General features: G+C 39.2%; 1 protein-coding gene across 1 annotated transcript in view; it reads left to right on the forward strand.

Moving 5' to 3' along the window:
- Positions 1 to 18,632, forward strand: part of LOC144650726 (lipoxygenase homology domain-containing protein 1-like) — a 50,064-nt gene that overhangs the window by 30,012 nt on the left and 1,420 nt on the right. The window contains exons 20-43 of the mRNA XM_078510468.1: positions 450 to 607; positions 1,072 to 1,145; positions 1,764 to 1,957; positions 2,374 to 2,566; positions 2,953 to 3,113; positions 3,639 to 3,725; positions 4,038 to 4,248; positions 4,787 to 4,941; positions 5,441 to 5,744; positions 6,349 to 6,453; positions 7,288 to 7,393; positions 7,742 to 7,926; positions 8,689 to 8,867; positions 9,560 to 9,836; positions 10,101 to 10,255; positions 10,780 to 10,998; positions 11,315 to 11,534; positions 12,818 to 13,204; positions 13,618 to 13,865; positions 14,628 to 14,757; positions 15,186 to 15,377; positions 16,285 to 16,497; positions 17,056 to 17,359; positions 17,680 to 17,786. Coding sequence (XP_078366594.1) covers positions 450 to 607; positions 1,072 to 1,145; positions 1,764 to 1,957; positions 2,374 to 2,566; positions 2,953 to 3,113; positions 3,639 to 3,725; positions 4,038 to 4,248; positions 4,787 to 4,941; positions 5,441 to 5,744; positions 6,349 to 6,453; positions 7,288 to 7,393; positions 7,742 to 7,926; positions 8,689 to 8,867; positions 9,560 to 9,836; positions 10,101 to 10,255; positions 10,780 to 10,998; positions 11,315 to 11,534; positions 12,818 to 13,204; positions 13,618 to 13,865; positions 14,628 to 14,757; positions 15,186 to 15,377; positions 16,285 to 16,497; positions 17,056 to 17,359; positions 17,680 to 17,786 — 4,564 coding nt within the window. The remainder of the gene's footprint in view (positions 1 to 449; positions 608 to 1,071; positions 1,146 to 1,763; positions 1,958 to 2,373; positions 2,567 to 2,952; positions 3,114 to 3,638; positions 3,726 to 4,037; positions 4,249 to 4,786; positions 4,942 to 5,440; positions 5,745 to 6,348; positions 6,454 to 7,287; positions 7,394 to 7,741; positions 7,927 to 8,688; positions 8,868 to 9,559; positions 9,837 to 10,100; positions 10,256 to 10,779; positions 10,999 to 11,314; positions 11,535 to 12,817; positions 13,205 to 13,617; positions 13,866 to 14,627; positions 14,758 to 15,185; positions 15,378 to 16,284; positions 16,498 to 17,055; positions 17,360 to 17,679; positions 17,787 to 18,632) is intronic.

Genomic DNA, 18,632 nt, shown 5'->3' on the forward strand with positions numbered 1-18,632 from the left:
TTTTTCTTTTCCCTCACAGGTTAAAAAAATCGGGATACCAAGTGCTGTTCTTAGAAAATCACGCGAAATTTCGTTATGCTAAGTTTGTAAGGAAACTGTTCGAAACCTGCATTCTAAAGTTGCAACATATTTACATGTCCGTTGGTGTAGCTGTGTGCCACACAAATGTCTCCGAACTGACACGTGTTTCTTTTCATAAAACAAATAGCTCGTTCAATATTCAACGTATTCCTCTCATAGTTGCTACAGTTACTAAACGCCTCAGCCCCTATCAAAGAATCGTATCTACAAGTGTGGCAGCCCAAAATTTAATTTTCGATATCACCGTGTCAAGAAGCCCATATGTAACTCCCGAAATAACTTAGTAACAAAGTTTAACGTTGATGTTACAGCCCAATCTGTAGCATTGTTGAACTTAATTAACTCTTGAACAATTTGTTCCATTTTAGGTTGATGAATTCCTTATTGAGGCTGTATCACTAAAGAACCTTGAAAAGGTCCGTGTGGGCCATGATTCGTCTGGTCCAGGATCAGGATGGTTCTTAGATAAAATTGTCATAAAGGATCCCGAGGACAACACCAAGGAATATGTGTTCCCCTGTAACAGGTAACCTTGGTGTATTCATTTTGTTTAAGAATACTCTCCAATTTTTTTTGATAATTTGAGGCCCAGTTTAATAAAGCGAGGTATAGTTATTACAGGATACTCTTAGTTAATTGATAAAGATAAAAAAACGCCGTAACGAATTTTGAAAAGCTGACGTTACTTCCCTCTGGATGGGATGCTAGTCTCGAGGGGGGCATCGCAGGGTTAATTCCAGCAGTCAATTCGCGGGTACCTATTCACCTGGTCGGAGAGAGGCAATGTGACAGTAAATTGTCTTGCCTGAGAACACAACAAAATGATCTCGGTCAGGGCTTGTCAATCGGTAGTGAACCCAAGCCTCAGTGGGACATAGGGCGAAAAAAATTCGGCGAGCGAATTTCTACATTAATATTTTGTCAAAATACTACTAAGAAATAGAACGAAATGTAAGAAAAACTTTGACGTATGGCTTGTTGTTGTTTTAGGTGGCTTGCAAAAGATGAGGACGATGGCCTGATAGTGAGAGAGCTTCCACTTGGTGGCACAAGTCTACTGAATAGTACGTTTAACACTCACAACTTTCATTTGCTACCCACATGAATTGTTGTCGATGTAGTCATGCGAGCAATAACGGCCAGTAATAGCTTGATGTTGATCTAAACAACTAGCAGTAATTCCTTATTATGGGAAATTAACGCTCGTGTTAATTAAAGTATTTGAAATAACGGAATGGAGGGAAACTTACTCCTGAATAAAGGAAATAACGCGAAAGGAGGTAAATTTTCAAAATGAAGGAAAATAACGGATTAACACAAGAAAGCGCAGTTTGTGGCAACAACAAGAACAAATTTTATTTAAACATAAATTGAACTTTTTTGGCAAATCATAAGAAGTTGATGTGTCAGATGTCAAAGTGCCCTTAAGAAAATAGGCATGAACTGGAAATATCGTAAACGATATACCCGTAAACTGTATCTGGACGGGATCCAGAAGCTGGAGTAATATTAACGGAAATTAAGGTCGCGGAAATCAACGTTTCACTTAAATAATGTCGTGGAAATTAACGCAAACAAGAATTAGCACGACTAAAATTAAGGGAAATTTTTTAAAATTCGTGTTACTTTCATGGTGCGTTATTTTCCTGTAATAAGGTAGGTGTTTTTTCTTTCCTTTTCAGCCACGTCATACCTTGTGTCGGTGAAGACTGGTGATGTTCGTGGAGCGGGAACAGATGCCAATGTGTTCGTTCAAATTTTTGGCGCTAAAGGTGACACTGGTAAATTACAACTGAGAATCGCTGAAAACACGAAAAACAAGTTTGAACGAGGCAGGACTGACCAGTTTCCTCTTGAGGCCGTTGATATTGGAAAGGTGGGTAGCTTAAGCTAAAGGATATTGAGGCTACAATCCTGGCCAAAACGTTTGTGACACTCATCTTTCCACGAAAACTGCAATTTTTTTTGCTCCCCCCCCCCCCCCCCTTCCTGGGCAATGTTGGGTGTCTGGAGTCAAACATGTGTCACGAAATATTTCACAGTTTTAGGACTTCAACATTGTTCAGGGGGTGTCGGGGTTAGATCTTTGTAAGACTATTTCTATGGGTGTAGACTGTTGGCTACTTGTAATTTCCACATAAAAAAATGAGGAAAAGGGAAGTGTCCCAAAACCTTTTGGCCACAATTGTAGCTCTAAAATAGGTTATCATATTGTTGCAATGTCGTGGTGACCGTCGTGATGACGAACTTAAAACATTTGGTTAAATAACGTCTTTTCGTGTTTTTGTTTAGATCGAAATGCTGCGCATCTCACATGACAACAAAGGAGGTGCAGCTGGTTGGTTTCTTGATGACGTCACAGTGGACATACCTTCACGTGGTGATCAGGTGGTGTTCCCGTGTCACCGCTGGCTGGCTGACGATGAAGATGATGGCAAGATTGAACGGGAATTGTACCCGGGACAGCAAACTCATACCAATCCCAGTAATTATTGTTTTTTTTTTCTTATTTGCGCACATTTATGAAAAAAAAAAAAGATGTAAGCTCGTTTAAGTACACTACTTGTTTGTGTCGCCTTGAATTTGGTAAGAGTTAGACGTATGCTGTAAGAAAAGCACCGTACCAGATGTCACAAAAAGTTGCTCATAGGAATCTTTTATTCGATTTGTCATGTGAGTTTATTTTTTTTCATTGGAAAACCATAGCTACGAAGGTATTTTTTTATCCATCGTCTTTAGCTGCATCTTTTTAAATTATTTTTATAATTAGTTCTTTTTCTAAGAAATTTAAATGGACTATGATTTCCTTCATTTTTGTAAGTTTAGAGTTAACATTAACAACTTAAATTAATTTTTGTTTTTTGCGAGTAGAAATCCCTCACGAGGTAACAGTGTATACTGGTGACGTCAGAGGTGCCGGTACAAACGCCAATGTGTTTCTTGTTATGTATGGGGAGAATGGCAAGTCAGACCAGTTTGACCTGAGAAACAAGTCTGACAACTTTGAAAGAGCCCAGGCTGACAAGTTCAAAGTAAGTTATTGCGAAAGTAAAAGTGGGTTAATTTTGTAATCAAATTCAGGAAAAGGTCACGAGAATTTTAATGGTTCTCACTGCCAGTGAAAAAGCATCGAATTTGATTACTGTGCCAAAGCTCAGAGGTTACATGTTTGTTATAGTATCTGAGTGATCTTTTCAGTTGCTGTAGCTGAAGTTACCAAAAAACTAGAAATAAGAAGGTCGTCAAAGGAGCAACTACATGTTTTTTTCTGATCACTTTGAAACTAATGAAGGAAACAGCAAAATAAAAGTTTTCTAACATATAAAACGACAAAGGAGTAATAAAAATAAAATACAAAAGTGAACAAGGATGGTTTCGACTGACGAAGATTAAGACGGATTACGAACGACAAACTAGGAAAAAACTTGCCAACGTTTTCAAGATGCGTTGTCCGTGACGTAGCAGGAGACGTCATTATCAAGTCTGAATCTGTCAAGGTCATTTTCGACCTTGTTTTATGGTTGTTTAACTAATCAGGCTTTTTTGATATCTTGCAGGTGGAGTGCGAGGATATCGGACCTCTGGTAAAAATTCGTATTGGTCACGATAACAATGGAATGCGGTCTGCGTGGTTCTTAGATAAGGTAACATTTAATCCCGGCTCACTTTTCTATTACACCCGCTTTCAGTGTTGCGTGCATAGCTATCTTCCTACATCCACCTTTCGACATCGTCTTTCGACTTGCAAACCAATGCAAACCGGTGTTGGTTTCATGCAAATGAGCCCACAAGTTCAAAAGGTCATGCTAGTGGGTTGTGATTGGCGGATTTCGGTCCGTCTTGTTTGTTTAGCACGTCAAAAGATGATTACGATAGAAAGCCGCTATGCACGTGGCACTAAAAGCGGTCTTTTTCCTGTTGTGCTTACATGAAGTTTGTTACACGTTTTCGCAAAGGTGGAAATTAGCCGCGTGAAGCCTGAGGAGAAGGAACCGCATAAAAAGCGCAGGAAGTCTGGGGACGTGAAAGAGATGGGCGACGGCGATGAGTACAACTACCTGTTTCTATGCAACCGCTGGCTTGCTCGTGACGAGGACGACGGACAAATCGTGAGGGAACTGGTACCCGTGGACGCCGATGGGAAACCAAGACGAGGCTCATTAGCAGGTAAAGTAATTATAGTCCAGAGAGAAAAAATTAGCAGTCACATTTATTAAACCACAACATCTTGTTTGAAGTTACTTTAGCTGATTGCCTGTTTGGACGTCGAAAAAGTTTCATGAGCTGATGTGTATGCCTTTAGTTTACCCTCCACGGGCGAAACGTCTGATTTTCGATTCAAACAATTTCGCACAGTAATTCACAGTAAGATGCCAGTACAGCTAGTCTTTGATTTGTGGTTGTTGGTTTTAAATTTTCACGCTCAAGTTACAACCCCAATGACTACACAAATCTGCGTCGAGCTTCTTTATTAGTACAGAAGTTGTTTTTCTGATCAGAACTTAGACTGTTTTCTTGTGGGAGACGAACTGAGTGCGTGAAGAAAGACGTCATATCTTCACTTTACAACGTAATTTACTGTGCGATTTCTTTTCTAGATCTTTTGGGAGAGCTCTTCCTGATTTGTTATTAGAAAACAATTTATCCTGTTTAAGCCATGCATCATAGACATAACCGAACTGACGCTTTGTTGAATCCTTGATAGAAAACACCTATCGTGTACACGTGTTTACTGGAGATGTTTCCAGCGCTGGAACGAATTCAAACGTGTTCATCTGCGTGTACGGTGAGCTTGGTGACACTGGGGAACGAAAGCTGGAAAAATCCGAGACTCACATGGACAAGTTTGAAAGGAATAATGTAAGAACTGCGTTCTATCTTTCTTATAATCAAATAAAGATACAGCTGTTTGCATGTAGCTTTTGTTGTTCTCGAAAGAAGTTGATGAACGTTTTCATACATATCTGCACTGTTTAGGATTAATTGACGTGCTTTTAGCCAATGAGCGAGCTGAAATTTTGTAAGTGGTAGATCGAAGAAGTGTATAAGAGAATAATTGAGAATAATTTATAAGAATAAAGAAGCATCAACTACAAGAGATTCCGAAAACTAATATAAGAAATGCTTGATGGAAGGAGAATATCTATTCAATTTTAAGACCTAGAATGGTTTTAAAAATATTATTCGTTTATTTTTTTGATTATGTTGTAGTTCAATTTTGTTCTTGGTCCAATTGTATTGCCCTTGTTCCATTTTATAATAATAGACTACCATACACAAGAACAAAGGGAAATAAAAGAAACCAAGAATAAAATTTTACCACAATACTATTGATGTATCTGTTCACTGATTTCCACAGGAGGATATTTTTTCGTTCAATTGTGTCAACCTTGGCCCACTTAGCAAAGTCAAAGTGTGGCACGATAACAGTGGATTGAAGTCTGCTTGGAATTTGGACAGAATTGAGATCCTAGATAAACTAGCCGACGAGAAGTATGTCTTCCCATGTAACCGCTGGCTAGCAACGAGCGAAGACGACGGACAGATTTGTCGTGAGCTTGTTGTTGTTGACGAGCGAGCTCTGAAACTGGAAAGAAAGAGATCTTTACACAGGAAATCAAGTTTTATTTCCAATGCGGATGGAGTAGATCTCGAGGCCAAAGGTTTGTGATCTTTTCTCGCGTTTCCTCTTTATTAACAAAAAAAATACCTTATTATAGGAATATAACGAAGCATTTTAACAACGCGAACAAAATTTATGCGTAATAAATTAACGCGAATTTAAGAAAAGTTCTGGTTAAATCCTTATAGTCAACGTGTTTACATCAATAAAATTAACGCGAAATTTTGAAATTCGCGTTAATAACATGTATCGTTAATTTCCTATAATAAGGTAAGACGGTTCGGAATACTTTTTTGCATTTGCGCATATTGGTTTGACATTTTGTCGTCTGGTCAATCTTTGTAAACCTTTGCATCTTTGCAATTTCGTTTTGCTGCTTACGAACTACTACTGGCGATTTTCTTCGATTTAGAATCAAATAACGCTGACAAGTTTGTGGCCCTCAGATTCAATTGAATTTAGAAGAGTTGGGAGATCGCAAATCGCAATCGCAATCGCAATCGAACTGGGATCAGGCGGCCAGGCAATTAAATAAATAAAATAAAAAATACAATTTTCAAACAAGACGAATAATTTCCGAAATTGAAATAATATACATGTACATCTGAATCTAATGTGACATTTTGCTGTGATTGTTTTAAAAGCTCGCATCACAACCTACGAAGTATCCGTTGTTACTGGTGACGTCAGAGGGGCGGGGACGAATGCTAATGTTTATATTATTATGTATGGCGAGGAAGGAGATACGGGTAAGTGATTAGTATAATAAGAATTTACTTGCCACTCAGGACTAGACATGCTTGAACTTTTTATTTTTTTTATCAGCTTCACTTTTGTAATCACACATTTAAAAACATAAAATGGAGAGTTTTTCAAAATTGTCGTTTAAAATTTGTCTTAATGTTTGTCAGTCGAAACCATTCTTGGTTATTTTCGCCTTTTTATTACTCCTTTGTTGTTTTTCTATGTCAGAAAAAACTATTATTGTGAGGTTTCCTTCAATTTAAATGGAATCAGAAAAATGACTCAATATACCGTACATTGCTCCTTTAAGGAAAGTTGGTGTGATGTCTCCCGACTTTACCGATTGAGTTAAATGTAGATGTAGAATAAGACTGATAGTCCTGAATACATTTTTTTGAAAGAATCTTTAAAGTTAAGTAAAAGTTAGTGTGATTGGACACTTTCTTGTACATGTGGGATAGTCTAGGAGAGGGCGGAAGTAACGATGGAAAAAAAACAAACAGAGTTTTTGGGGGTTAGGGTGGGGGCTTTGAATGGGGGGGGGGGAGGGGGTTATGTGCTTGCGTCTTTTAATATTTTTCAACTCCAAGATAAATGCCAGTGTTCCTTACTGATTTCAATGCATTTCTTTTGTTGATAGTTGGGAGAATTTATTGGTACACCAAGTTGCATCTTATGTTTGACAATGTATTCTCCTGTAAGAAATTTTCAATTCAATATAAACTTTTTCCTCACTAAGACATGACATGATAAGCGTGTTGACTCTTTAGAGATCATAGGTAAAATAAATGGTATTATATTTAAAATTCATTTAATACAATTTAGTTCTTTTTTAACAGGCAAAGTTCCTCTCAAAACCTCGAAAACATTTAAGAACAAGTTCGAGCGTGGTCAGACAGATATCTTCAGCATCGACGCCAATGCTGGAGAGGTGCAGAAAATCAGGTAAAATGTAAACACGTAGAAAATGTATCCTTTCTTTTAACTTCAGATTTTAGATCCAACACACAAGACTCCTTCCCCCCTTTTCCCCCCAGTTTTGCTCCCACGAAGGACTCGAAACGCCCGCCAGCTTTCCAAATTCGCAGCGGGAGTTGTCAACGTGAAGACAAGTTGATAATAAAACGGACTGTGTCACGGATTTTAGCTAAATTTAGGCATGGGACATGGCCATCATATTCGTTGAAATATAAAGATAACCTCTTAACAGTGAACACACCAAATACAAAAGAAGGTACGGATGCGCAGTCATGTATTATCCTCTATTTTCTCAAATCAATGTTCCTGTTGTAGGATCGGCCATGATAACAAAGGTGGATTTGCTGGATGGTTTCTGGACAAGGTGATAATCGATGCTCCATCGCTGGGTCAGCGGGCCGTGTTCCCGTGTGGCCGCTGGTTGGACAAAGACAAAGATGATGGACAGTTGGAAAGGGAGCTGCTTCCTGGTGTGGACGCGGAGGAAGCGTACACACCATGTAAGGACGTTAAACCATAAAAATAAAAAAAATTAAATAAATCACTTTATTTATGTTTCAATGTATTTAGCACTGATGTGCTAATTAAGGACACTGTAAATGGATAACAAATATTATAAATTGAACATAAACTTGTTTAAACCCCAACTGGCAGGAGGCTGACCGGTTAGCTATTTACAAAGCGCGGAGGAGTTGAGTTCGAGACGACCTAACACAAATCCATCTAGTGGCAGGGAGGATGACTTAAATCCGGAGCCTCTGGATTACAAGTCCGGCGCCCTAGCCACTTAGCCACGCCGCCTCCAATACCTCTCCATGCCTCTCCGCTGTTTTGTTAGATTCATCTCTCTTTGCAAACGGTTCAATTAAAGTGAGCATATGATTGAACAAAACCAAAACCTCTTTTGAGAATTTTTGACTTCCGTTTAATGTCGGTTAATTTTATTAAAGAACTTATTTACTTATCTTATTAAATAAAAGACCCGTATAGTGGGAAACGGAGTTTTTGAACCTCCAAAGAAAACAAAATTTGGCTCGAGAATCGGGGAGCTTGAGAAATCGGAGGTAAAATTACAGTGTTTAACTCAGGGAGGGGAACCCACTTTTGGTTCGAGGCACAAAGGCAAAAACTCTCTTAGGCCCCACTACATGTGCAATTGCTGTAAATGTATACAATAAATGCATGCGTTTCTGTCAGTAAATGTTGCAGTTTATCATAATAAACGTAGTAACCTTTTTAAACGTATGCTCCAACTTTCCTAGACGTACCATATGAGGTGACAGTGTACACAAGTGACATGATGGGAGCTGGCACCTCAGCGCATGTGTACATTGTGTTGTACGGATCTGATGGTGGCACTGATGAGGTTATGTTAGCAGACACGTCAAAGAAGCAGAAGGATTCCTTCAAGAGAGGCTCTGTTGACCAGTTCGTCAAGGAGGTGAGTTCTTCCACTCTGTCTGTTCAGGTTGTCTGTTGTATAAGGACTTGACTGACCCATATTAAATAAGTTGTTGAGTGAGAACTAGTTAAGGTCGAAGTCTAAGCGCGCGGTTTTTATAAGAGAGGTCGCCAAGCATCACGACTCACCCTTTTGTTGACAAAGTAACAAATTCTTTTGCGCTTCCAAGGTAGGAAACTTATTGGAAGACCTGTTGGACTCTGAATTTGAGCGATCCGGTCTCGAACCCTGCCCGGAGTAATTGTGTTGTGTTTTTTATTCTCAACGTGCTTCTCTCCACCACGGAGTACAAATGGGTACCGGCGAACTGTAAGGGAATTCTTACAAAAATGCTGGGTTGCCTGTGATGGACTAGCGTACCATCCGGAGGGAGTAGCAAACTTCAAGCCGTTTCACGTGGAGACCACAGTTGGGGTCTACTTCTGCGAGAAGGCATTTTTGACACGCTTTTAAATACTGTTTCCTGGGTTCGAATCTCGTACATTTTACAACATTTGTCTCGCTCCGAACGTTTTTCTCTCGATTTTACGAACGATCTCTTGTTTACTTTCTTTCACGAAGAATAAAACGACAAACTGAACTTCGAGTTTTTTTTAATAGCTGCAGGCTTGCTTGATTCCCTTGCTTAACAGCATTAAGTGTTTAATTTTACATGTTATATATTTTTTCAGCTTGATAATGTCGGCGACGTGATCGAGAAGATCAGAATCGGTCACGACAACAAAGGCATGACACCTGGCTGGCATCTCGACAAAGTAGAGGTCCGGCGTCTGAAAGATGACGGTGAGACCTCCACAACTTACACATTCCCGTGTAAGCGATGGCTGGCAAAGGATGAGGACGATGGCTCGGTTGTGCGGGAGCTGATTCCTAATAAGGTGATAGAGGAATCAGTGACGGAAGATGGAGAATTTAAGACTAAGGAACTCGCTCAGGAAACACTGGAACGTAAGTAGGCGTTAGTCAGCGTCAAAACCCAAATTCCCCCCACAGAGCACTACATAAATCGTATAGTGCTAGTTGGGAGAAGTTGTTTAAATGAAATCATACTGATCATTTTCGTAACTCTTATCTCCTATATTTTTACATCCTGACCACTTCTGGGACTTGAAACTTTACCGGCAGCTACGTTGCATGAGCTACGTCGAGGATGGCGAAATGTGACTGAATATTTCTCCTCCTAAAAATTAACAGTTGGAATTTCCTTTGCAGTTCGAAAGTACAAAGTGCACGTCTTTACCGGTGACGTTAAAAGCGCGGGAACAGATGCCAACGTGTTCATTACCGTATATGGAGAATATGGAGACACGGGCGAGAGACAACTTGGCAAGTCAGAAACATACAGTAACAAATTTGAAAGAGGAAATGTGAGTGTTCAGTTACATTGCTGTGTTTATATTAAGGCTACTAATCCTGATTATTAGAATAGGAACACGTGTAAAATGCCTGAAGTGCCTAAAATGCCTTTTGCTTTCCGAAGGGGGGGGGGGGGGGAAAGCGCGTTTCTCCGTCTTGTGCATACTCGCTAGTTTTGAAAAGAAAGCGTACTTTGAAAATAAGGGCCTTCTATGGTCTAGCTTCTTATTATCATAACTTAACTCTCTCTGTAGCATTTCACATGTTGGTATACTAGGCGTATTTTGTTTATGAGCAAAGGTACTTTGTTATAAGTTTATAGAACCGTTCTGACCTAAAACGCAGAGACATCTCGTGACATCTTGACAGCTCGCCCTTATAAATGCTTTCTTAATTTCTTTTGATAGGAATGTTCAAAAACACTGTTTAACGTCGTCAGTTGCTTGCTGTTTTTAGAGTGTTACGTGTTTGCCTCTCAAACCAAACGGCTTCTTTTGCAGAAAGCTTCTAAAAGCTGCTTTATTTTACTCGACAGGAAGATATTTTTACTCTGGAAGCCGCCGAACTTGGAAATATCTTCAAGGTTAAGCTTCGCCATGACAACTCCAATTTTAGTCCATCTTGGTTTGTGGATCGTGTGGAAGTCCGAGATCTCGAAACCGACAAGCTTTATCCATTCATCTGTGAGAGATGGCTGTCTAAGAAGAAAGAAGAGGGAAAAATTCAGCGCACACTTTACGTAAAAGGCTTCGAGGTATTCCTACTAAATGAACAACTTTTTTATTACTAATTTTATTGTATTTAAAAAAAAAAACACACAAAAACATTCGTGCGTGATATTCTCCGCTGTTGTTAAAATCTTAAATACAGAAAAAAGAAAACGAACAACAACAACAACAACGACAACTGAGCTTTCCAGAGCTATCTTTACAAAATCTAGTGTGCAGTATAGTTTATGGTTTGCACTTTGTACCGGACATCATTCGCTTTACAATTAGCATTTTATCATTAGGAATGAGTAGCTTATATTTTAAATTCCGTTTCAATCACCGCCTTTTTTCCTTTCTAAGGGTGAACGCTCCACTGTGGGCGCTATGAGCCTCGGGTCTTTGAGCCAAAGCAGCAACCTCAGTCCACGAAGAAGCAGTCGTAGCAGTCTCGGAGGTAGTCGGAGCTCGTTGCGTCGGAGCAACGAAAGTTTACCGACAGCTAGCCGAAGTGCAACTGCAGATGCTATATTTATGCAGGAATTTGGTAAAGGCGAGAAGGAGGCAGCGGCTGCTCGTGAAGGTAACTAACAAGCTAAAAAGCTATTCCCCCTTCTGTCCGTTTCTGGTTTTCTAGAGAAGGTGAACCGGTGAATTGGCCCCATGTCCATTTCTTACTTGAACTTTGTCTTTACATATTTGACTGTGAGACAAACTTTTTATTGTTATTTTTTAATAGTCCTCGTCCGGTCGTAATCGTTTAAGTTTAAGATTGCTTTGGTTGCTCAAGGTATCACGGAAGGAAAATTGGCGTTTTCTTTCCAAGTGAAATTCTGTGCAAACCATCAATGGTAACTCCAATAAAGTATATATTTTCTGAAAGCTTATTGAATAAAGATTGTAATTTTGGATTTTGTTTTGATCATATAGACCATAATAAGCAACGTCAGCATTTTGTTTGCAATTATGATGTTGCGCAACTTAAGGCTTATTTGAGAACACATTTACATGAGAGCCAAAACTTTTATGTGGAATTTGATCTACATATATTGGTCTAAAAAAAGTGTCTCAGATTTTTCTTTTCTTTCTCCATTAATTTTTTATGAATTTTTAAACTTTAAAATGGCCTTTTTCGGGCTTCTTTAGAATTAAATATTAAAAAAAAATAATGGAGCAAGAAAAGAAAAATCTGAGACACCCTTTTCTGGACCATATATGTAGATCAAATTCCACATAAAAGTTTTGGCCCATGTAAATTTGTTCTCAAGAAAAGAAAAGAAAAATCTGAGAGACACCCTTTTCTGGACCAATATATGTAGATCAAATTCCACATAAAAGTTTTGGCTCTCATGTAAATTTGTTCTCAAATAAACCTAAAGTTGCGCAACATCATAATTGCAAACAAAATGCTGACGTTGCTTATTATGGTCTATATGATCAAAACAAAATCCAAAGCTACAATCTTTATACAATAAGCTTTCAGAAAATATATACTTTATTGGAGATACCATTGATGGTTTGCACAGAATTTCACTTGGAAAGAAAACGCCAATTTTCCTTCCGTGATACCTTAAACGTTCTAGTAAGTGTGACATGGCTCAGTTTCAGTAGCGTGGCAGTTCTCGTAAGCTTGTAGTTCCACTAGACTCCAAGTGTACCAGTTGCTATTGTTTTGGGGGCTCGAAGCATTATTGTTCTTGTTGTTTGTTTTGTTATTTTCTCGAAAGGTAGTGAGCCATTTATTTGAGACCTTGCGACAGCTGCTACCCGACTTTTTGATTTATCCGTAATGAAAATTTAGTTTCACTTCTTTCCTACTTTATGAACTCTGAATAATATTTTTTCTTCATTTTGTTTTTGTCACAGCTATAGCTTACACGATCCGCGTGACCACAGGCGACCAATCAGATGCAGGCACTCAAGCGCAGGCGCACATAGTGCTGATAGGCAGCGAAGCAGCCACTGAAAAGATCCCGCTGGTGCTCATACAGAGAGAAGGTTTCTCTCCAGGCCTAACGGAAACGTTTTCAGTAGAGGCTGCAGATGTCGGGGAGGTGAAGAAAGTCGAACTGTCTCACAATGGTTATGGCGCGGACAGTGGCTGGTTTGTGAAGGAGGTTGAGGTGGATGTACCGACGAGTGGTAAGAAGTTCTTCTTCCCGTGTAACAGATGGCTGTCACAGAACAAAGAAGATGGCAAGGTGGTGCGGGTGTTGTCTGCGTCAGACGATCAGCTTGTCACTTACAAACCACGTAAGTTCTTTGGCATGTAGTTTATGCTCACCAAAGTAAAAGCCAAAATGATCAGGTAACCAATCACTGCTGTTGCAATGGCGTAATACATATCTTTCATTGGCTAAAGAAAACCGAGAAACAGTTGAACAAGCTGTCGTTATTACTAGAACGACCACTGACATTAGTTGTGTAGCTATCCAAAACTAATAAAAGTCAGTTTGATTGATTTTGATTTTGTTTAATGTTACTCAAGAAATAACGGAATGTAATTGGAAAGTAATAATTGATAACGATAGCAAGGTTGGAAGTGAAGGTTAGGTTAACAAATTTTTGCGCAAATCTTATCAAATGCAAGCTACATTTGTATTAATGAAAATCCTTTGATTTTATCACGATACCTAAAAATTATACATCCTTTTGTTGTTTCACAGACGTGCAATACGAGATCACCGTGTACACGGGTGACGTGAAATCAGCAGGAACAGACTCTGCCATCTCTATGACAATGTTCGGCTCTGAAGGTACAACTCCAGAGTTTGTGCTCGATAAAGATGAATCACGCTTTGAACGCGGCGGTGCTGATCTGATAAGAATGGATCTGGATGATGTGGGAAAACTGCTGAAGGTCAGGATCGCAAGCGACGGTAAGGGCACCCGCCCTGATTGGTTCCTGGAAAAGGTACTTTATCTTTTTAGTTTGGCGTGAATTAAACTCCACATGGATGTTAGGTAGAAAATAGTCAGTGGATGTTTTGGGCATCGTTTGAAACAAAAACCCTAAAAAGTAGGTAACGGACAATTTATAATTTAGCATTAAACAGGCCTTTGAATGTTTTGGTTTCTATAAGACAAGCTTCGAAACAAGACAATCAAATATAAGCCCCAAGTTAAAGACATTTGGAAATTGTTAATAGAATGGAATGGAAATGGGCAGGTCTTATAGCAGGAATGATATAAATTATATATATATAGGTGGACATTGACAGGTAGGCAGTCAAGAGAAGCCAAAAAATTGCTAGCAAGAACGAAAGCAAGGTGGAGAGTTAGGTTAGCAGATAAACCAGAACCACGTGGATTAGTTTGGAGGGAAATGACAGAGGGCAACATCCTACAGGAAAGAAACTATAACTAGAGCGGTTTTCACTTGAGTGTCGAGAGTAAATATTGCGTTTGCTTTGGTTTTGCATTGCTACGCTTAGTGATTGGTTCAAAATTCTCGCGCCACTTTCTCAGCCAATCAGAACTAAAACCAAAACCAATCGTGACTCGCGCGCCCTTGTTTTCCCGCGCTTTGTTCCGGCTACATGTATTTGCTTCGAGTTTTGATTGGTTCACTGGATTGTCTGTTTCCTTTTTGATTGGCCACAGTAATTACTTTGGTTTTGGTTTTACGACACTCAATTGAAAACTGCTCTAATTATTGTATTATTGTTTTCAACAGATGATCATTAGGAATATGGAGACGCATTGTGTGAGCGTGTTTAAATCCAATCAGTGGTTTTCCAAAACAGGAGATGGCAAGTTAGTCCAGGAAATACCAGCTGAGGTTGATGGTGAAGAGGTGTTAACCAGTAAGTTATCTCCTTCATACTCTGCCAATGAACATGATGGGAAAAAATTGTTAATAAGATTGTTTAATACAACCGAAATAACACGAAAATGATGAAAAAAAACTTTGGCATTATGCAATTTTATCAGTCGTGTGGGCGAGACAAATAATATTTTAATTCATTTAAACGAATAAATCGTTACAAAAATACTACAAACTAAGAGCTACATTTTAAACTTTTTTTCTCTCGCCAAAATCCTCATTTGAGCCATGCCAGCCAAGAGCATCTAATATCTTAGTAAGTTTGTGCTTTGCTTAATAGAGTACGACAATGAATAGCAATACTATACATGTAGGTCGGTTTAAATCTGGTCACCCTATGCGTTATAAGCCCAAAAAGCCTCTGTAGGAAGCGTAATGTCATAACTCTGCTCTCACTTTTGTAAACAGGGACTTCATACAAAATAAACGTGAAGACAGGAGATGTAATGGGAGCCGGAACAGACGCAAATGTGTGCATGATTATTTTTGGTGAAAACGGCGACAGTGGAGAGCTGGCGCTGAAGAACTCTGAAACTTACAAAGACAAGTTTGAAAGAAACCACACTGATGTCTTCTGTTTCAAGAACTTATTAAGTTTAGGTAAGTGACGAAGGAATGTAGTTACGGAAGTGAAATACCGCCTCAGGAAAAAAAATTGGCATTTGATATCCATCTTTATTATATGGCTACAATAGTACGCGCGCTCTGATTGGCTGCTGAGCGGGCATTATTTTCTTGTAGTGACCGGGCATTATAAAAATTGTTCTCGGCTCGACGGTTTTTTGAGTTGTGAGTGAAAGCTACTAGCGAGGGGGCAAAAACAACAAAAAATGCCGACAAAATATAACTATCTTTTCAATAACTTAAAGAAAAATATAAGCATACCGATACTTCTTTAGTATGAGCGACGATGAGAGCCACAGAGAGCGAGAGCGAGTTTTACCTCCAGTTTTTGTTTTTTTCCCCCTTGATTATACTCTTTTTTTGAAAAGTGCTTAAAGGTCATATAATAAATAACTTATAAACCTCGTCCGTTCGGTCATTACAGGGGAATCTCAGACCTCGACCTTGATGTATTGACCTCGCTGTCGCTCGGTCAATACATCAAGGCCTCAGTCTGAGATTCCCCTGTAATGACCTCACTCTCGGTTAATAAGTAGTATATGTTTAAACTTTATGCACTCCACATTTTATTCCCCATCCCTGAGTACTTTTCAAATCAAACTATTTTAGATCTAAAAATGAAATGAAATGTAGAAGTAATGTTCTGAAACATTATAGAAGCTCAAGGTTCTTATTTGCTGCCCTGTAGGCTGGCATAAACCAGATTTACGTCCACTTTATCGTTTGTAGAGGAAATGCATTAATAGTGGCACCTTGGCTTTGCTCACCATTTAAAAGTCAATGACGCACGCTTAAAACGTGTTTGTTATTATTATACAGTAAACTTTGTGTTTTTTTCTATAACGAAGTGTCTCGTGTAATTTGTTACTTGCTTTTTCTTAAGGTGAACTTACCAAAGTTCGCATTTGGCATGACAATAAATTCCTTGGAGCCAACTGGTTTCTTGAAGGCGTGGAGATCATCAACGAGTCCAACGACGAAAAGTATATGTTCCCCTGCAACCGGTGGCTGGCTAAGGATAAAGATGATGGCAGTCTGATACGAGAGCTGACTTGTTCAAATCCCAAGAAAAGCAATGATTCACGGTCACCGATAAGTAAGTAACCGGTTGAAGAAGATACCTTCATCTTAGAAAATTCAACGAAAACGGTTTCGTTTAAAAACCAGTACTTGAAAAATGACAGGATCCTGAAAAAATGACTTGCGTTTGGAAGACCCTGAATTTTGCAAGGCAAAATTTCCAGCCAGATATTGCTTTTTATTCCAAGATTCCTGCAGTTTGCAAATACCCCTTCCAAAGTTCTTACAGCTCTCAGTTCGTAGCTAGCTTACAGGAGCATCCTGCTTCCCCCCCCCCCCTCTTTTTGAAAAATTTAAATTTCATTGACATATAAGGCAATTTCAGAGTTGTCTCAGCCCAACAGATGTTGCTTTACGAACAATAATTACTGCGAGCATCCTTTTGTCTATCGACACAAAGAGAACAAAATAACTTAAGGCAATTCGCAATTATCAGATGTATTGTAGGTTTTTCCACACTGGATTTCATGCTCAATGTACAGTACTAGGAATTCAGTACTTGTTGTGCAGTGACATTTCAAACTCTGTCTAATATGAAACTTATATACGATTCTTTTCGTTTTCCTTTCGACAGCTTTTGAAATAACTTTTCTCACAAGTGACAAGCAACACGCAGGAACAACACAAAACGCGTGGATCGTACTTGAAGGAGAGGAAAGAAAATCTCAGGAATATCAGATAGAAAACAGCCCCAAGAACAAAGTCCTGCGACGAGGACAAACGGACAGTTTTAAATTTGTGACTAAAAATTTAGGAAGTCTCACTCACGTGACAGTGGGACACCGCAGAAGAGAAGGATCTGTGGTCAAGGGGTCTGGGAAGGAGACTGGTTGGTTCTTACATGAAGTGATTGTTTCTCAAGCTCAGACTGGAGAAAAGTAAGCTCACTGCACTACTTCCTGATTTACTTAATTTAATTTTATTCAACCAAGCTTGTACATACGCCATCGAGCGCGAGCTAGCGCGCGCTGAAAGTAATCCAAATGTTGCAATTTTGATTGGTTAATTTTTTTCTCCTGATTTCCAAATATGGTACTTAATGCAAACGAATGTTCAGACGCTTTGTACCATGCGAACCATAGGGAGTTACACGTTTCAACCCTTATGGGTTTCTGCTAGAACCGAATAAACTGGTACCGGTATCACGTGATCATCTCCTAAGTAATGGTTGTAAGATCTTGCTTCTGTTGTTTTTCAGATACGTGTTTCCCTGCCGTCAATGGATTCAACTAAGCGCTGATAAGAATGATGCTGTTCAGCTGGAGTGCAAATCCTCCGAGAAACCGAGAAAGGCGGTCATTAGAGGTATGACTGCGTTCAACGTACTTCACATGGCATTGCATTATAAAAACTCAAAACTTGCTTACCTTCTAGGTCCTTTATTTTTCCAAGTATGTCAGATTTTTGATTTTGACTATCCGGGTAGAGAATGGTATTTACAAAAACCACCTGTTGATGACCGGGTCCCAGTTGTTCAAAGGTTGGATAACGCTATCCACCGGATAAATCGCCAGCAACTGGATGACTGTCATTGAAAACTTACTTCGCTATCCACTGGATAGTGATTTATCCAGTGGATAGCGTTATTCACCCTTTGAACAACTGGGGCAAGGGTTGTATTTGGATATTAGAGATCACTTCTGTTAGAGCAACATTTTCTTTAAACGGATCATTTTACATCTTTCCACACATTCTTTCACGGTTATTACATATCCTGGCAGTATACATGGAAATTGTAACATTCAAACCTAGTTTTATGGCTAAGCTCCCACGAGTCTCATGTAGCTCAGTGGTAGAGCATCCGCATAGGGCAGAATGCGTGGACATCATTAATTATTCATAATCCATAAGAAAATGCGCTTTGTTTCCAATGTAACAGTTCACGTTCGACAAAACTCAAAAACGAAACTTTCCTTACAGCAAAATGAAAAAGCAAATGCAAAACCATTAAGCGAAAATGTGTTATGCGTGAATGTTTGACTTTCGAAAGCGAACGAAGAAGCACTGGTGCGGCGAGTTTTATTGAAACAAAGTAAGAAACAATAGGCGCTGAGTTCATTGTTAGTTTACCGCCCTAGCATGATCTAATGTGTATTGTCGTGCATTCATAGCAACCAATGAAAACAGCTCTTTCTAAGCGTCTATGGATAT

This window comes from Oculina patagonica, chromosome 4 (assembly GCF_052425735.1).
Source record: "Oculina patagonica isolate OP01 chromosome 4, crgOcupat, whole genome shotgun sequence".
Lineage (NCBI taxonomy): Eukaryota > Metazoa > Cnidaria > Anthozoa > Scleractinia > Oculinidae > Oculina > Oculina patagonica.